This window comes from Quercus robur, chromosome 5, assembly GCF_932294415.1.
Source record: "Quercus robur chromosome 5, dhQueRobu3.1, whole genome shotgun sequence".
NCBI classification, from domain to species: Eukaryota; Viridiplantae; Streptophyta; class Magnoliopsida; order Fagales; family Fagaceae; genus Quercus; species Quercus robur.
Window position 1 is genome coordinate 39,677,642 of NC_065538.1, and position 20,605 is coordinate 39,698,246.

General features: G+C 35.5%; 1 protein-coding gene across 1 annotated transcript; it reads left to right on the forward strand.

Annotated features, from left to right (window-relative positions):
• Nucleotides 1-739: 739 nt before the first annotated feature.
• On the forward strand, nt 740-3,933 carry LOC126725897 (uncharacterized). The gene is made up of 3 exons (XM_050430909.1): nt 740-1,073; nt 2,387-2,448; nt 3,693-3,933. Exons 1-3 carry the CDS (start codon nt 874-876, stop codon nt 3,785-3,787), a joined length of 357 nt encoding a protein of 118 aa, XP_050286866.1. The 5' UTR covers nt 740-873; the 3' UTR covers nt 3,788-3,933.
• Nucleotides 3,934-20,605: the final 16,672 nt, after the last annotated feature.

Consider the following 20,605-nt stretch of genomic DNA (forward strand, 5'->3'; position numbering starts at 1 on the left):
TGTGAGCAAGGAAAAGGAATGTTGGCTGGGATAAGGGATCTTTGGTCCATGTCAATGGCGTGATCATCTTGGGAAAAGTGAGATTTGCACCTGACATGGACACACAACACTCACAAAAGGGGATAGTGACTTTCTTTGGTCAAAGGTTGTGAAAACCTTCCTTCCCATTGGTCGTACTTGTGTTGGACCACTATTGGGGACATGTGTTGTAACACCCCGACCCAACTTTATAATTAAACTATGTGTTTTAATGGTTAATTATTATTTTAAGCCACTTTCTTTCTATAATTAATAAAAAAAAGCATTTAATAAATATATTATTTTATAATGTCATCGAATAAGAATTTTTAAAATTATAAATAATTATATAACCAATTGTATTATGAATATATACTAATTATGTACAAAATTATATTAAGTGGTTTGAGTTATTAGATACATAGTTGGTGTTTTAATTAAGCATGATGCATGAGATGTTATAATTGTAATTCCACTTACACATGCAACCAATTGAAATTCAACACATGTAAGGCCAAAGCATCATGCACGTTGACACATGTCATCCCCTTAAACCCCAAAGACCAAGACTTGGACATGCAATGAGCAAGCTCCACCTAATCTCTTCTTTGACTTTGTCAAAGTAACTAGAGCATCCTAGAAGCCTCTCTATTCCCACGGGTCCACACAGATCAGAATTTCCTCACCTCACTTTGCTCTCTTTTCTCTTATGGAAAGAGCTAGAAGCTCTCTTGTGTCCCTTTTGTCAAACCCACGGGTCCACACATTAAAAGACAGATAAGGCTCCATCTCACTTCTTCTTCCTACTCTTTCAAAGCAATTAGAATAGTCAAGAACTTTCTCCCTTTCATACCCATGGGTCCTACACCAAAAGAAAGAAAAGCTCTCAACTCTTCTCTCCCTCTCACACCTATAGGTCTAGCAGCAAGAAGAAAGCTTCTTTCAACTCTCTCAAGCTCTCTACCTCTCATACTTTCGGGTCCAGTCACTAGGAAAGGGAAATCCTTTCATGCAAGAGTGATTCTATGTCTATTTCCCTCAAGAACCATAAATTGGTAAGGGTTTTAGCTAGTCTCACCTTAGAATCCATGATTTCTTCAAGGAATTTTAGTAATGGTAGTTTATGGTTTGTAAAATTAGAAAATTATGAACTTGTAAGTTTATATATATATATATATATGTATATATGCTGTTTTAAGAAGCTTTGAAACTGTGTTGGTGATTTGTTGAAGGTAGATTAGGGGTTTTACTAATTAATGATTGTATATGATTAAGGAAGTAGAAAGAGTTCGAGTGAGTACTTTTGATGTTACTGTTGGGATTTTTGTTGTATTTAATTTTGCTATAAATGGTTAAATGAATGTATATAAGTGTTTTCTAACATGTCTAATGAGTGTATAAAAATCCCCCTATGAAAATACCATTGTTTGATAATTGTTTGTGAATTTACAAGAAAATGTTGCAAAGCTGTCATTGTGACAGATTCTGTGTCTACGCATGATAAATTATGTATTAAATTGTATTCAATGAATTAGAATGCTAGGAGTAGTTCTTATGAATGCTAAGACACCTATGGTTCTAATGAAAGTGGTCTCACAGCATTTGGATTAATATAAAAATAATGGTTTAATTTCTAAGTTGCATGAAATTCTGTCAGGACAGATTTGAGTATGCTGTATTATATGAGATTTAGTAAATTATGGTTTCATGATTTGACTCCAAAATTGATATGGTCTTTACTAGATATCCAGAGGAGTTTCTCTGTGAAATTGGATGAAGATTGGATGTGTTTAGATAGCTCATTTGTAAAAATACAAATGAGGTATGTGCTGCTGAAATTAGCCGTAAACAGTAAATGATAACTCTGACTTTGAGGATTTAATTCTAAAGTTAGGGTGAATGTTTTGAGTTATAATTTAATATGCTTATCTTTTGGTATGTTTAGATCATAGATTAATTGTGTGTAACTTGGTTTAAGGTTTTGTACTCAAAGGAGGGGTTCTAAACCATTTGACGGTTGTATTTATGAAGCTGTTTTGTTCAACATGTTGTATGTTGCATTATGAGTGTATATGGTTACATGACCATACTTAAAGGATTTTATGTTTATGCATGCATTATTGCCTAATCTCAAAGCACCTTTTGAAATGAATTTGGCTCTCTTGGAGATATGGTATAAATATGAGAATGATAGTTTTTCTTTAGTTTGGTACATCATTTGTTGATGTGTGCATAATATGTTTGTGGGAACCTCGTTGAGGTGGGATTAGGATTTCCTTGATTCTAAGAAATAGGTTTTGAGATGAATGTGTAAGTTTATGATAAAGAATAATTGATAGTAAGTAATAAGTTTTGATATTTGGTTTAGGTGTTACCAGTTCCCAAGTCTAAGCTCCTTCGACTGTAGGCTTTCAATTCCTCTGCTTTCAGGTAAGGGATAAGTTATATGAGCATTTGGTAAGTCATGAGGTTATTTTAAAGTATATGATGCATTAAAATGTTTTTGATTAGAGATATGGCATATAATCATGTTTCAGATAAAGATATGTTCGTGAGTTCTCGAAACCTTATGTATATGATTTAAGCATATTGATGCCATTACTAATTCCACAAACATGATGTTTAAAGAAAACAATGGAAATGTTTTTATTATGAAATGTTATGCAAACTATGAATTTTAGTATGATGTATAAGTATGAAATGTTTTCGGGTTATGTCCTCTGATGATCTGAACTCTGCCAGTAAGGGTTTAATTACTGGCTTTCCATGGAAAATGTTATCTGATTGACCATTAAAAATGAGATTGACTCTGCTCTACCCGCCCTTGTTGGTTACAGCCAACTTGTGGAGGAAGTCAACCGACCCCCATGGTTGAATATATGTATTATGATGTAATTGTGGGGAATGCTAGATGCATAGCATAGTGGTGCTAGAAGCCTCTCAAATAAGTACAGACTTATCAGACATGGACTAACCAATATGTTATTTATAAACCACTATATTATGTTATTAATCATGAGAGAATGATTTTGTTCAAATGCATTATGAAAAGTTGAAAGCTCTTATGAAAAGAAGAAGTTTCTGATGAAAAGAAAAGTTGTTCCTTAAAGATAAAAGTTTCCAAAGTTTTAACATTCTATAAAGATAAAGTTTCTGATGAAAGTGCAATTTTATGTTAAAAAGTTATCAGACATTTATTCTTTATGAAACGTTAAGTTTTATAACTATGAAAGTTATAATATTTTATGAGAAGAAGTTTATGAAGAAAAGTCTTATTATTCGTTAAGATGTTTTGAGTTTAAGACAAAGTTACCAATTATCTGAATTAAGTTAAAATGATTATGTTGTAATGAGAATATATACATATATGTATGGATGTAAGTATATGATTTTAAATAATCAATATTATATTTGGTGACTTTGTAATAAATGAAAGACGTTCAATCTAAAAGATTTTGAAAATATTGTTTTGATAAGAAAAAGGAGAACAGTTATTTACCGATGAAATGCATATAAGTTCTTATTATGAATAGTATAAAATACTATGCGTGAAAAGATGTTCTTCTATCTGAACATTTATAAAATGAAATGATTTGATTTACATGTATTCTTATTAAATTCTTATGTATCTTACCTTTACTGAGCTGTGTAGCTCACCCCTTCCACTCTTTCAGTCAACAGGTTTTATTTTGGAGCAGAGGGAGCCTTTGTCAAGTTTTGGAAGGAACTAGTTTTAGTTTTAATGTATAGATCCCAAATTAGCAGTTGATATTTTGCTTGGTAGTATTGTGTATTTTAAGATCTAATGATAGTTGTGTACCTTAAAGTATTAAGAGATGTATTATGTGAAAGTGTGGATATTGAATGATTGGTGGATTATGTTATTCTTTGAGTATAGTGTAGATGCTCTGAATATCAGGCGAATTTTTTTATCAGTAAAGAAACGAGAATGAAAAGAAAGAGGAAAATTTTGTTAAAAGTTTTAGTTGGTTCTTGTTAATACCAGGTTTAGGCTTGATATTAACATGCCAATCATGGTCACAAATTCAAGTTTCGGGTTTGGGGCGTGACATGTGCATTGCTCTCAAGACCCTTTATGTCCATTTCCTTGTCAAGGATTGCTCCCTACATAGTGGTAGGGTTACTTTTCATGCGGCTATACTGACCTTAGTGTGCTCATTCTCTCTCCGCCAGCCACTACATAGTACAACAGTTGTATTAGTGTTCAAATGGGGGAATCATAATGTGACATTTGTCCTGTACCTAGCAACATTCCTCAGACTATAAGAGGAACATGTTGCTAGAATATTAGGGTAAGAACCAGGAAAGAACAATAGAGAAAAGGGTAGAGAGTTTGTAACAAAGTGAGGTAGAGAAAAGGTCCCTTCTTTGTGGTCATGCCACATTAGCTGCTGCACACACATTCTTTGAATGTATTCTATAGTGTTAAACTCAAAGAATAAGAGGTGTCCTCCAACCAAACATGATCTGCCAGCAACAATAAAGTAAATACATTTTTTTGCATTTATCTACCATTAAAATAAAAGTTTAAAGTAGCTAACCCGAGTAATTATGCAAATAGAGTGGAATATTAACTAAAATCTAAGAGATAATCAACTTTGTTTCAAAAACATTACACTTTTAGATTTCAAGGTTCTACATTTTCAATCACTCTTCAAAAATAGCAGAACAGGTAGGATGTAAAACAGTAACTGAAAATTAAATTGAATTCTGTAGTTGCTATTTTTCCTTCTTATTTTCTCCAACATTTGTATTACACATTTTCTTTCTATTTCTTTGCTTCAAATTCAGGTCCCCAAAAAGAAATTATTAGATTATGCTTTTAAAGATGGCAGCAAATCAAATGTCAAAGGGAAATTATAATAAAATTGTACAATAGAAATACAACTAGCTATGGTCATACATTAGCTATGGTCATACATTTCAATATACACTTTTAAAACATTAGCTATGGTCATACATTAGCTAACAAACCTACACTAACAGATCATACATTAGATATGCTCCTGTTAAATTGCAGCAGCTAGCATTACTGCTACTCTTACATCAGCTTGGATCATAGTTCCTGTGTTGCACCAGCTTCCTGAGATAACACTCAAAGCAATACCAATCAGCAAAAGTGAGAGTACATATCCTATGTGTGGTAAGTACTAAGTGGCATGCCGCAGTGAAAACTTCTACAGAAATAGTCAAGATTTCAGTTTACTTGCCAAGTAAAAAAGGAAAAAACCACTTCCTTAATGAATAAAGATTTCAGTTTACTTGCCAAGTACAAATAGAGGCATCTTCGAATAACAACATGGTACTTTGGTTACCAATTGAGACTTGACCTCAATGGCTTGTATTTCACCTTCCTCATTCTTGAGCCGGCCTCAAATATCCTAGCATTACTTCGATGCAAAACATGTTATACAACAAACCCCATACTATCTACATCAATAGTTTTTTTTTTTTTTTTGCTAAAATAGTTCATTAGAATTAGAATTTAGCATTAAATTAAAATTTATTCTAGATTTTCCACCTTCTCAATTTCATAATGTCTTCCTTTTTTTTTTAAACTCAATAATGTCTTCCACCTTCTATGGGTTTGGCATAGAAGAAAGCATCAAAATAAAGAATATAACACATCAAGTAACAAAATGCTGACCTTGGGTATAGGTGCTGCAAAGAAGAAGCGAAATAGAGTGGAAGTCAAATTTTCTTTGAGAAAGGTGCCATTTGTTTAAGGATGTGGCAATTTAGGGCTTTTATTAAGTAGTGTGAAACAGTTTTTATATCAAGTTAGTCCAATACATGAATATGGTGGAGGTACCAAATGCAGGCCCCACTAAAAGCATTGCCAAAAAAAAAAAAAAAATCATAACAGTTTTACAATTTAGTAAAATACAAAATAAGAATTCATTGAATTTTAAAAAAAAATGAAGAAAAAAGCTGATTAAAATATGCAATTCAAAGCCAAATCAAAACCAAATAGATCAACGGAGAAAATTTAATCCAAATTATGAGATAAATAGAGGGAAAATCAAGCTATCCAAACCTCTTAGTTTGATGCAGCAACTCTTCTTGCAAAATGCCCATGTTGTACATGGCAAAAAACTCAGTATTCAACAAAATGTCAGAGTAAGAAGTTTTTAAAAATCACAGCAAAGAAAGATGAAAGAGAGACTACAAAAGAAGCGGAAGCAAACATTGTAATATGGTTTGAGTTGCAAAAATATGATAGATTGTTTTAGTTTTTAATAATCTGTTGGCTATTTCCCGTATGATGATGGCTAAGGATTTGGCTTCCATTAGCCAAGGATATATAAAATAAATACTTAAAGCAAGATTAACATCAAACAGTGACACTTTTTGGCACAAACTTGAATTGGAAAGTTTGTTTTCATCTTATACATAAAGATTTTAAACAATCCAAGGTGAAATTTTACTTTTAACTACAATAAATCAAAGGATAAGTCCCTAATGTTACCAAAATTAAAAACCAAACCAAAGCATCCAAAGAAAGAGAATCAACCAATCTATTTTTTAAAAAGGGTAAAAGAAGAACCCTAGACAATTAAGCAGGGGAAAAAAAATTTAAATATAGATATATTGAAGAAGACAAATTGTAATTCGAGTAGTATAAGCATTTTAGACTTAATTAGTGATGATTGGATTCAATTTTTTCTACCCTCATACCATGATAAATCTAAATGATTTAGTTATTTATGAACAATGAATATGAACAAAAAATTTCAAAGATGAAGTCTAGAAGATATCAGCATGATGGAAGAAATGAATTATGAAACAAATGTGAGGCAATTGGTAGTATTACATAGCATGTACAGAATGTTAACATGCAAATCAAATTCGAATAAGAGGTTAGTCTGATTTTTAGATGACCTCTCATGATTCTAGGGTTCTGCATTCTTGTCCATGCCGTAAGAATCAATATTTACAACAAAGCATCTAAAGAAAAAGAATGAACACAGAGAATTGATGCGCACCTTACGTCAAAATAGCGTCGATCTCTATCTCCATATCTCAATACCTCTGGGACGTTTGATCGTATTTACCTTTGACGGGTGCTCGTTGTAGTGGTCTAAGTTTGGTAGGGTATGGCAATGGTCGGCTGTAAGAATCTCCACTGGTGCTTGTAGCGGTGCTCTAAGGCTAGAAAGGGAATGGTTGAATGTTAAGCAGAGTCTGATGAGAAGAGATCGTTAGGGTTTTTTTTCTCCTTCCCTTTCTCTGTATCGTGGTATTGCTAGGGGATTTTTTTTAGAGAGAGAAAATGTTAAGTGAAGTATGATGAGAAGAGATCGCTAGGGTTTTTCTAGATGCAACATTTTTTTTTAACCGGGTTTTTATTTATTTATTTTTATTTTTTTAGTTTTCTACTTGATCGCATTGTGCTTGCTCCATATGAATTTCAAGTTTTCTGCTTACAATGATCGTATTGTGTTGTTCTTTTCAGGAAATACTTGTCCGTATGGTTCGAGAGCTTTACAAATTCTAAAGTTAGGTATGAGTGAGTTTTGTTCAACTGTTCCCAACTCACATGTTAAGTCTAGAGTTTGTTTTAGGGTTTTGTCATGGAATAGCCAAAGGGGGAGATTGTAAGGTTGAATTTATTCAATCATTTTGTTGGCTTTATTCCATGCCAAACTTGCTTGTAATTCAACATTTTGAAACCCTGTATTTAGGTGGGAATCATGTAAGGGTAGTGTGTGAGAAAGTGTGAAGAAAAGCTCAAGAGTGTGCACTCAAGAAGAGCGTCACGACTGGATCTCGCGACTGGCGAGTCGCCAAAGGTAGCACACATGTAAAGCATGAAGGGGAGCTGAAGGGTCATGCTAGCTGGAGCACTACAAGACAAAACCTCCAGACTGGCCAAGCAGTTAGCTCACAACTCAAACTCGCGGCTCGTTCCAGTTGCGAGCTCGAGTCGCTAGAATGCCCTGTTTGAAGAAAACTAACTATTCGCATTCCTCACTCACCCTACTATAATTACCCTTATACCCATGAAATGTATAGAGATTGCAGAGAGAATTTTGGGAGAGAAATCCTAAAGAAAAACAAGATTGACTCATCCACAATCTTCATCCTTTGATTCTCCAAATTTCTCTACTCTCACCCTCTCCATTGTTACATCCTTGAGAGGTACATTAGCCAAATCCTTATCTCACCATACCCATAACTGTAAGGAGGAATTTTGGTACTTGAGAAGCAGTTCAGAAGGGACCAATTTATTTTGGTTGAAGCAATGGGCTATTACGGGATCGGTAAGCTAGAGAAGACAAGGTTCGGCATAACCCTGTTGGAGCAAAAAGCTTGGAGGGCTTAGGTGCACTAGGTAGATTAGGCTTGGAGGCTCTTCTGCTATTCATGTATCCCAACTTTATTCTCTAGTGGATTATTGACCGCTTGGAAGGCAACGGTGAGGTTTTTCGCTGAGGACTTCAGTTTTCTCTTCAATAACACATCTCTGTGTTGTCTTTGTGTTTGTATCTCTCTTCCCTTAATCTTTGCCTTTTAATTATTGTTGTGGTTGTGATTAATTTTGGTTTCTCGTCTCGCTTCTCTTGAGACACTCATTCCAAACAATCGTTCCGTTTGGATGAGGAAGGGTTCATATGGTTGAGCTTGTGCTCTTTTTGGTCCTTGATCTAATTCTTTCGATCTTTGTAGGACCCTTCATGCATTTAATGTCATATCATCATGCATTTTGTGCATCTTGCATTTATTTGTATGCATTGTTTTGTTCCTGATCTTACTTTTATGTTTCTGCTTTGTGTGAGTAAAAAATCCAAAACCACATAAAAAGTGAAAATTTCAAAAAGTTTGATCGACGTTGTTGAGTTTTGTCTCAAAACTTGTTTTGCCTTGTACCTTTGTGCTAATGGCTTTGTGCATTTTCGAGCATTGCTTGTTTCTTTGCACTCATATCACTGTGGGAGAAATCTTGAAATATATGTGATTGTTGTAAATAGATCTTCAAACTTGTCATGAATGATTAGTGAATGGTTATGTTGATCTTGAAACTTGCATAGACTTGTGTCTATATATCTTCCCACTCTTTATTTTTGTTTTTGCTAAGAAGAGCTCACCAAATGTAAATCTCCAAATGAAAAGAGATATTGAGCTGCAAAAGCCTGTCGCACATTCTAGTATTCGACTAGGAAAAAGGGTAAGCGACCTTATATTAAAGAGAATGTTTATTCAAAGAGATATTGAACATGTCTATGTTCAATGAATGCCTTATTCATTTGTGTGATTGTACTTGATTAAATGTATTGCACATACTCAATCATATGTTGATCAAACACAAAAAGATTTTTGAGTATTTTTAATTGTTTTTGGAAAGTATTTTTGTTTTGAAAATTTTCAAAAAAACCAAAAACTATGCAACTCTGTTTTGGCAACTCATTCTCACAGGTCATGCCAGTCGCGAGCTTACTCAAAAGCTTTTGCGACTCTCTAGCAAGTCTGTTCCCTAGTTGCAAAAAGTACTTATAAAAATTTCAAAACTTTTGGGTTTTTGGCATTTTCGCGACTCAGTTTGGCGACTTGGTTGCGGATGGAAGCTCCAATCGTGAGCTTACTCAAAATGATTCGCAACTCCCTTCGCGACTTGCTTGTGAGTGGACTTCTCAGTCGTGAAAAACACTTGGAAAAAATTTTCAAAAATTTTATCAAGGGATTTTGGCGACTCGTTTTGGCGACTTCCTCGTGACTCATTCTAGTTGTGAAAATGTGTTTTACACAAATAGGGTTAAATCCATGATAGTTTTCAAAGGCTTTTCAGTTTTCCCTCACATCACGCACACACACTTTGTCTTGTCTACCTCTCCCTCTTCCAAAACCTCCATCCTCACTCACAAAACCTCCATTTTCTTCATCAATCCTCAAGAAAAGGTATGGGTTTTCTCTTATTTCCAAAGCATTTCATGTTTCTAGCCCTAGATTTCTTGGATTTTGTGTTTATGTTGAGATTTGAAAATATGATGTTTGAATATGGTTTTGCTGATGTTTTGTTGAGTTTGATGTATGGGTTTTGTGGGTTTTGTTGGTTTTGTTAGTATAATGCCTATTCTACATGTTTTACATGTTTGTGCTTCATTTTTCATGCATTATATCATGTTTGTGCTGTGTTGTGCATATCATGTTCATGATAAAATGTCTCTTAGATGTTTTTGTGTGTCTCTTTGGATTCCATGGAATACAAAGTTTGTAGGGATAATCATGTTTCTTTGATTTTGAAACATTGTATGATTATGTGTTTTTACACTTTGCCCTAGTTTGCACACTTTTGAAATTGATGCACACAGACACACACACTTTGACATGTTTGAGTACTAAATGTCATGATTTTATCATGTTTAGATATTATATGTCTTCACATGTCAATATGTTTTTGATTTACTACTTTAAATTCAATTTTTAGGGTTGTAATTTAAAATTCTGATTTGGGACTAACTTGGTGCTAATCTAGTTTGTTGCCCTTTGTGTCTCTTCTTGCTCTTTGATATTACATGATACAACTTGACAATGTCTCCATTCAAGAAATCAGCTGTGAAATGAAGTAGTAGCAAGGGAAAAGAACCGGTGATTGATCTTGATAGCTTCACTCCTAAGTCAAAGAAGACTCGATCATCGACGGGATTTTATGATGCCAACATGTTCAGATCATATGCCGCATCTCAAGCTTATGAGAACTACTTTCGAGATGCCCCCATGTTGGTTGAAAAGGTGGTTGAGTAGGCTTCTCTTCTTGATACAAAAATTCTGAAAGGGTTCACGACTCAGGATTGAAACTTCCTTCTATCTAACTTTGATGAAACTTACGAAGAAATGGTGAAGGAATTTTATGCTAATGCCATTTATGAATGGGATGAGCTGAAGTGTTGGGTTAGAGGAAAGGACTTCACGGTTACACCCTCTTATCTTGCCATCATCTTAAATATCAACCAGCTAGTGTTCCGAAAACCATCGATGTATGATGATTTTGACCCGAAGGCGAATTTGCTTCAGGAAACCTTCGGAGAAAACTTGGATTTCTCTCCCAATGGGAAATCAATTAGTGTTTCATCATTGTCACCGGAATTGAGGCTACTCACAACAATCATGTTCCACAACCTCTATCCTCTTTCAAGCACCGGGTACATGAATCTTGGTCAGGCATTATTCCTTCATGACTGTGGAGAGAACTGCCTCAAGGAACTGCCTTCCTTTTTGTTGCCTTATTTCAAAAAATTTGAAGCTCAAGGGCGTTCATCCATTGGCAACTGAGTACCCTTATCCTAAGCAAGTCCAATCAACATTCGCATTCTCAATGCTAGCATCGGTCATAGCCAAAGAGGAGTCAAGCAAGAGAGTCCTGCTAAACATAGTGATTCACGCTCTACCTCACATTCCTATGATGAGAAGCTAAACACTATTATGGCCTCCATCCACAACATCGGCACTAAGCTGTCCGGATTTGCTTCTATCATGCACTCCCAACACATCTGTTTTGACACAAAGTTCACGTCTCTCCAAACTCAATTGGAACAAATCCAAAGAAAGCTAGAGGAAGATGAGGACTAGCTATTCCATGACAAAAAGTGGGAGATGGTTCATGATAAAGGAGTGTAATAATAGGGGGAGAAAGAGCTAGATTGAAAAGGGAGCATTGGAGATGAAGAGCAAGAAAAAGCATATGCTTAATATTTTGTTTTATGTTATTTTTAGTTTATGTTCATATCTCATGGTTTATGTTGTGTACTTGACTATGCTTAATTATGTTCCTTTGCTTTGTAGCTTATTAGTACTTTTAGATTATGTATGCATTTTCTATAGTACTCTACTCTTGTGCCCTTGTTGGATCTTGTATCCTTAATGCATTTACCTTGGTGTTTTTGTATCGGTTGAGTGTTGGACATGCAAATGATACTTTATATAGAGCTTATTAGCTTGCATGTTCGGATGTTCATTCCTTGTGTGAATGATCATTGTGATCACTATTTCTAGTGATTGTTCATGTTTGGTCAAGTCATGCTTTATTGTCATATTCCTCATTGCTTTATCGCATTATGCTTGTCCCATATGCATTTCAAGATTTCTACTTACAATGATCGTCTTGTGTTATTGTTTTCAAGAAAACTTGTCTGTATGGTTCAAGAGCCTCACAGTTTCTAGAGTTAGGTGTGAGTGAGTTTTGGCAACTATTCCCAACTCACATTTTAAGTCTAGAGTCAGTTTTAGGGTTTTGTCATGAAATAGCTAAAAGGGGAGATTGTAAGGTTGAACTTATTCAATCATGTGTTGGCTTTATTCCGTGTCAAATTTGCTTGTATTTTAGCAATTAGATACTCTGTATTTAGGTGGGAATTATGTAAGGGTTGTGTGTGAGAGAGTGTGAAGAAAACTCAAGTTGTGTGCATTCAAAGGAGTCTCGCAACTGGATCATGTGGCTGACTCGCTCCTAGCAACTCGCCAAAGTGCCGCACATGTGAAGCATGTAGGAAGCTAAAGGGTCACGACAGCTGGAGTACTACAGGCCAAAAAGTACAATTTGGCCAGGCAATTATCTCACGATTTAAACTCGCAATTCATCCCACTCGAGAGACTGAGTCGCCAGATTGCCCTGTTATGCAGAAAAATGACTTTTCGCATTCCTCACATACACTACTATAAATACCCTTATACCCAAGAAATGTAGAGAGCTTCTAGAGAATTTGAGTGAGAAACCCTAGAGAAAAACCAAGATTGACTTATCGACAATCTTAGACATTTGATTCTCTAAATTCCTCTACTTTCACCCTCTCCATTAACATATCCTTAATAGGTACATTTGCCAAATCCTTTTCTCACCACGCCCATATCAGCGAGGAGGTATTTTGGTTCTTGGGAAGCAATTTGGAGATGACCAATTTACTTGATTGATACAATGGGCTTCTTATGGGATTCGAGAAGCTAAAGAAGACATGGTTAGGCTTAACCCTGTTGAAGCAAGAAGCTTAGAGGGCTTAGGTGCATTGGGTAGATTAGGCTTGGGGGGTCTATTGCTATTCGTGTATCCCAACTTTATTCTTTAGTGGATCATTTTACTGCTTGAAGGGCGGCGGAGAGGTTTTTCACTGAGTTCTTCGGTTTCCTCTTCAATAACACATGTCGGTGTTATCCTTGTGTTTGCATCTCTCTAACCGTTACTCTCTACCTTTAATTGTTGCTGTGTTGTGATTAATTATGGTGCAGAGTTGTTTATTTGTTTGGGTTTTGACTGTACCTATTATTCTGCACATCTATTGTTTGGGTATAAGCTTGTGTTGGTAAATTTGAAATTGGGGGTCTAAACATTCATTAGTGTTTTTCACACTAATTTAACTTTCATTTGGTATCAGAGTAGGTGCACTTGTTGTGATTTGATTACCTAAGTGTGATCCTAAACCCCTTAGCTATAGATGAAGCTATGGAAAAGGCTATGTTGAATTGTGGTTTAAATGTACAAATAATGACTCTATGAGAAGTTTCCTAACAATCTATAGTTATTAAAAACAAAGAAACATGCTAGAATGTTTGTTCACATGCTGAAATATTTTGAAAATGAGAACCATATCCCACACAATAGACTAAGTGAGTCAAATTCTTTGATTAAGAAGTATAAAAGAAGGAATAGAATATTGTGTGATAAGGTTGATGATCTTAAAAAGAAAATTCAATCTAACAAGAGAGTGGAAAGTGAAGATAATTTTATGTTTAAAGGTCAAGAGTGCTTGTCCCATGCTTGTTTATTTGTGCACACCTCTTTGAAGGTATTTAATTCTTGTTTATGGTATCTTGATAGCGATTGCTCTCGCCATATGACAGGAGATAAATCATTGTTTAAGTCACTCAAAGAAAAGGTTAGTGACTATGTGACATTTGGTGATGGAAGCCATGCTCAAGTACTTGGCAAAGGGACTATTGAGCTATCGGGGCTACCTTTATTGAAGGATGTTTTCTACATCAAAGGGCTTAAGGAGAATCTCTTAAGCATCACTCAAATATGTGATTTAGACTTCCTTGTTCAATTCTCAAAGAAGGGGCGTGTAATCATTGATGAAGAAGGGATTCAAGTATTGGAGGGAAATAGGACTACCGACAATTGCTACAGAGTAGTTCCTACACCAAAGATTTCTTGTAGAAGTGCTCGTGTTGACATGTTGGAACTTTGGCATCAAAGATTTGGGCATGCAAACTTCAAACAAGTGGCTAAAGTGTCCAAACTTGAAGCTGTTGTAGGGCTTCCAAAATTTGGGAAGGTGGAGAAGACCATATGTGGTGCATGCCAAATGGGGAAGCGAACAAAGTCAAATCATCACAAGGTGAATGTGATCTCTACCTCATGCTATTTAGAGCTTCTACATGTTGATCTAATGGGGCCCACAAGAACTAAAAGCCTAGGAGGAAAAAGGTATATAATGGTCATTGTTGATGATTTCTCAAGATACACTTGGGTGGAATTTCTTAGAGAGAAATCAGAAGTATGCAAAAAGATGGAAATTCTGTGCAAGAGACTTCAAGTCAAGAAAGGGGTTCCTATTGTCAAGATAAGGAGTGATCATGGGAAGGAGTTTGAGAATGCAAGATTTGAGTCTTTTTGTGAGAAGAATGGGATTAAAAAGGAATTTTCAGCTCCTAAACTCCTCAACAAAATGGGGTGGTTGAGAGGAATAATCAAGTGATTCAAGAAATGGAAATCAAAGCTCGAATATGTGTGAAAACACAAAAGCTTGTTTAGACTCCCAATTAAAAATTACGGCTACATTCCTTTTACTCTAACTTATCTAAGTGCGGAATAAGAGTAAACGAAGAGCAATATACCAATAACTACTCTAGTGCATAAACATGAATAACAAAAAATAAAATTAAAGCACAAGAGTAAGGGAAGAGAGATGTAACCACAAGATAACACCAAGATGTGTTATCGAAGAGAAAACTAAAGAACTCGACGAAAAACTTCTCCGCCATCCTTCAAGTAGTAAATCGATCCACTAGAAAATAAAGTTGGAGTACACGAATAACAAAGACCCTCCAAGCCTAGTCTACCCCATGTACTTGAGCCCTCCAAGCTCCTGCTACCAACTGACTTAATGAAGCCTTGTCTTCTCTAGCTCTCTGGATCATGCAATACGTCCCATTGCATCCACCAAGCCTCACCGGCTTCTTTTGGAAAATCCCTAAAGCTTTCCAAGCTCCAAAACACTTTCTATACTCTGAAAATGTGTGGGTTGTGTTTGGGTACAAATATCCTCTCAAAATATGACAATGTGAAAGAGAAGGAGAAGAGGCTAGAATGATTTCTCACTAAAGATGAGTAGCTCTCTCTCTTTAAAAGATGGGTATGTGTGTTGTAGAAAACCTATCTAGGGTTTTTCTCTCTGAATGGCCTTTCATACTTTTTTGGTTTATGAGGGTATATATAGTACGAGTGAAGGGTAAGAAAGTCATACTTAATAATCCTTCAGGAAGAGAGTTTCGCGGGTATCTCGCGAGAAGGCCTTACCCACGAAATACTCGCGAAATCGACAACCTGGCATGACTCTTCAGCTTCTGGCATTGGCATGTGCTCCTTATGTGACTTTTAGCTGTCTTGATCAAATCTCCACCACTTAATACTTAACCCATTACAAATAAATCCCACAAAAATATAAGGAAATAAATAACGTAAATACAACACTTTTTACTAGAGAGTATGCTAAAGTGTATCGTCATTTTTATATGACTCTTGTGCACATTCTTAGGAGAGAAATTATACCTTGTGCACATTCTTAGGGGGAGAAATTCTACCTCGTGCACATTCATAGGGGGAGAAAGCCATAGGGGAGATGCATATACCAACGGGGAGAAGACATCTTTTATGAGAAAACCTTGTTTTGTCATGTTTTTCATTATGCTTATTTTCTCGTTACTTTATGGTGCTTTGAGTTTCATTTAGTATCAATGCATTGTTGCTCTCATCGCTTCGTGTTTATATGTTGGATGTGCATACATCCTTATGTTATTGTGCTTAGTTGGTTGCTTGTTCGGATGATCATTTGCTTTGCTATATGATCATTGTAGTCATTTCCATATAACTGTTTTGTGTTTGATCAAGTTGCTTATATGTTTTACAGCAGGTTTACTTGATCATATGTTTACTTGTTATATTATACTTGTCCTTTTATCACTTGATTTACCTTGAGGGTCCAATGCGTTTTGTGTAAGTGTTTCAGGTTACAGGTATACATGTTTCAAGTTCATCAATCCCAGCTTCTAGAATTAGGTGTGAGTGAGTTTTGCCATTATTCCTAAACTCACGTTTAAGTATAGAGTATGTTTTATGGTTTTTTGTCATGGAATAAGCCAACAATAATGTTATGATAAAAATCATAACTTAACAATCTCCCCTTTTGGCTATTCTATGACAAAACACCCTAAAACAGACTCTAAACTTAAACGTGAGTTTGGTAACAATGGCAAAACTCACTCACACCTAATTCTAGAAGCTATGATGAACTTGAAACATGTATACCTGTAACCTGAACCACTTACACAAAACGCATTAGACCCTCAAGGTAAATCAAGTGATAAAAGGCCTAGTATAATGTAACAAGTAAACATACGATCAAGTAAACATGGTGTAAAACATATGAGCAACTTGATCAAACACAAAATAGTCATATGGAAATTACTACAATGATCATATAGTAAAGCAAATGATCATCTGAACAAGCAACCAATTAAGCAGAATGACATAAGGATGTATGCTTGTCCAATACATAAACACGATGCGATGAGAGCAACAATGCATAGATACTAAATGAAACTCAAAGCACCATAAAGCAACGAGAAAATAAGCATAATGAAAAACATGACATAACAAGGTTTTCTCATAAAAGATGTCTTCTCCCCATTGGCATATGCATCTCCCCTATGACTTTCTTCTCCTACGAATGTGCACGAGGTAGAATTTTTCCCCCTAAGAATGTGCAGAAGAGTCATATAGAAATGACAATACACTCCGGTATACCATCTAGTATACTCTCCCTCTTTTTGTCATGAATAGACAAATGAGTCAAGAGGAAGGAGGGAAAGAAAAGAATATGAATAAGGGTAAAAGATTATGCATGAGGGGTGCAAGATGAATGAGAAAATGATGCTTGAACTAAAGACAAAAACATCTTTAAAAAAAAATGCTACAAAGCATAAAGAACATGACATGCTAAGGATGAAGGAACATGATATAGACTTAGGCATGACATAGACACAAGAACATGTTATATGTGCTAAAATATGTCAAATGTTAGAGTGTGTGCAGCAAAGGTGCATCTAGTGTGCATGTGAGATGCATAACCAATGCATGAGCAAGCACTCACTGGGAAAATAGTGTAAAACACACAACCAAAGATCAAAACATGATAAACATGCATAATCATGGTAATCCCCAAAAATTGGTACTCATTGGAATCCAAAACAATGAGAAAATGCCATTTGGGCATTTTATCAAACATATAGAGTGCACACACTACACATGTATGTTAAAAAATGCATGAACATATGAAAAAACTTCCCTAAATACGTGTTATTTTTGCCACCAAGGGCCAACATCCAAAGCAAATTATCATTTAAACAAAGCCCAATCAAAAAGATTGATAAAAAATAAGTTTTCCAACTCTCATTTGAGAAAATCCAAACTATGAACATAAAACCCCCCAAAAACATAATTTAAGGATCAAAATCAATGACAAGAGTTAAAGATTACCTTAAAGATGTTTATGGAATGTAAAACACTTAAAATTAGTTGGGTTTTGATGTTGAGGCGTTAAAATAGGGGTTTGGGAGAAGATGGGAGAAGTTTAAAACAAATGTCCCATGTAAAGCCCTTTAAAAAGCTGATCTGGAAATTTTCGCTGGTAAGCTTCCTGCGAAATTTCGCTAGTAAGCTTTACTCACGAAGCAGTCATGAAACTCTCTATCCAAAGTTGAAAAACTTGAGAATTGGACGATATAACTCGCAACTGAGCTTACACATGAAATAAGTTATGAAAACACCCAGAAAACATGTTTTTCACACAAAAAACAACTTAAAAAACTTTGAAAAACATGGGTGATACAAATCACTTCCAAAAGTAAACAAAAAGAACAAAAATCATTTTGGTTTGATCCATATATGGTTGAGCACACACACATCACATTTGAACATGTACAAACACACAAATGAAATAGGCATTCATTGAACATTAAACTTATGTGTTGTGTGTGTGTGTGTATCAAATGTGGAATAGTCCTTAGTCTAAAATGAAGCTTCAATAATCAATTCAATCAAGTCATACACAACTAGTACTAAGTTAAGTGGTCTATCACAATTATAGAAATGAACATATATGACCTCCTCCAAGAAAATGATTACATATTTTGGCACTTTACTTTTGGCTTCTTTCAACTCATAATTTTTGATCATTTATGAACAATACATCTCATTTTGAGATCGATGTTTGAAATTTTTGATATTTAAATTTTGTGAGTAAGCATTTGGCTTTTTGGGTACCATACATTTCAAAAACGTGTATAAACACCTTTGAACGTTTAGACCCCCAAATTACAACTTAACCAATTCAAGCTTTATGTCAAACAACTAGTGTGCGGAAACTTAACATAAGCTATAAACAGAATTGGAAATCAATCTAAGCTAATTATAAATCACATCCATAGCAGAAAATAAAAGGCAAAGATAAAGGGAAGAGAGATGCAAACACAAGGACAACACACGATGTGTTATCGAAGAGGAAACCAAAGTCCTCGGCGAAAAACCTCTTCGCCGCCCTCCAAGCGGTCAATAATCCACTAGAAAATGTAGTTGGGATACATGAACAGCAATAGACCCTCCAAGCCTAATCTACTCGATGTACCTAAGCCCTCCAAGCTTCTTGCTCCAACGAGGTTGCGCTGAACCTTTTTCTTTTCTAGCTTACCGGATTCCGCTACTAGACCATAGCATCCGCCATCCTTGGCATCTTCCAATGCTTCCCAAAACTCCAAAAACACTCAACACTCTAAATGAGTGTGGGTAGTGTTTGGATAGAAATCTCCTCTCAATAGGTATGACAATGAGAGAGGGAATGAGAAGAGACTACAAAGATTTCTCTCTAAGAATGAGTAGCTCTCTCTAATTGGGTGGGTCTTTTGAAGAAACCTCTCTTAGGGTTTTTCTTTCTGAATAGCCACACATATCTTGTGGGAATGAGGGGTATTTATACTGGTGTGAGAATGGAATACGAAGAGTCAGTTTTTCCAAAAACAGGGCTGGCTGGCGACTTGACCTCGCGACTTGACTGAGTCGCGAGTTCAAGTCGCGAGCTAACTTAATGGCCAGTCTGGATTTTTGTCTTGTAGTGTTCCAGGTGGCATGACTGTTCAACTCCCCTGCATGCTCTGCACGTGAGCAACTTTTGGCGGCTTGCAAGCCGCGAGCCACCCGCGAGTCCTAGCCGCGAGTCTCTGCTTCACTGCACTGTCTTGAGCATTTCTTCACACTCTCTCACACACTACCCTTACATGATTCCCACCTAAATACAAGGTTTCTAAGTGCTATATTACAAGCAAATTTGTCATGGAATAAAGCCAACACATGGTTGATTAAATTCAACCTTACAACATCAAAAACTTTCTTCAACAACTTACCATTTTCCCCCAAAACCGGTTTTGCTTTTATAGCACAACTTCCAAAAGGATCAAGTTTATCTTTTCTTTTGATTCTTTTAAGAGCTTGAAATTTAGAGCAATGAGGCCTAAGATAACCAAAGGCACCACAATGGTGACAAGTTGGAACAAACTTAGATCCATCCAAAACCTTATATTGAGGCCTAAATGGAGGCTTTGGCTTAAGAGCCATTCTCTCCACCTTTTGATTTCTTTTGTAAGGAGGAATGTACACCAATTTTTCCTTTGAGGTAGAACACACAATAAATACAAAATTGGGCACCACAGCATGATTTCAATAAATATTTTCATCCTATTTAGCAATAGGTTCAGCAATCAAACACTTGGCATGCATCTGAAGAGATTCATTTTCACATTTTAGCTCATCAACAAGTTTGTTAGAAAAAACAAGTTTAGCATCCAAATTCATATTCAAACATTCAAACTCTTTCATCTTTTCAAGAGAATTTTCAGAAAGTTTTTTATATTTCTCAACCAATTTGTTGGATTCATTGAGCTTAGCAATTAAATCATCATTTTCACAAAATAACTTGCTTAAATTCTTATGAAATTTGTTATCTTTTTTCTTCACAAGTTTGATGTTAGGAATATCAACAACACCCAAAGATTCATGTAACATGGCATCATAATCATGAGGACAAACACTCATAGAGGCATTTTCACAAACACGTGGCATGCTACAATCATTAACAACCAAAGAAGCATACAAATCACTATCCATGGCAACAAGCATAAGAGGTCAAGGATCACACTTAGGTAATGAAACCAAAACAAGTGTACCTGCTCTGATACCAATTGAATGCTCGAATATGTGTGAAAACACAAGAGCTTATTTAGACCTCCAATTAAAAATTACGGTTAG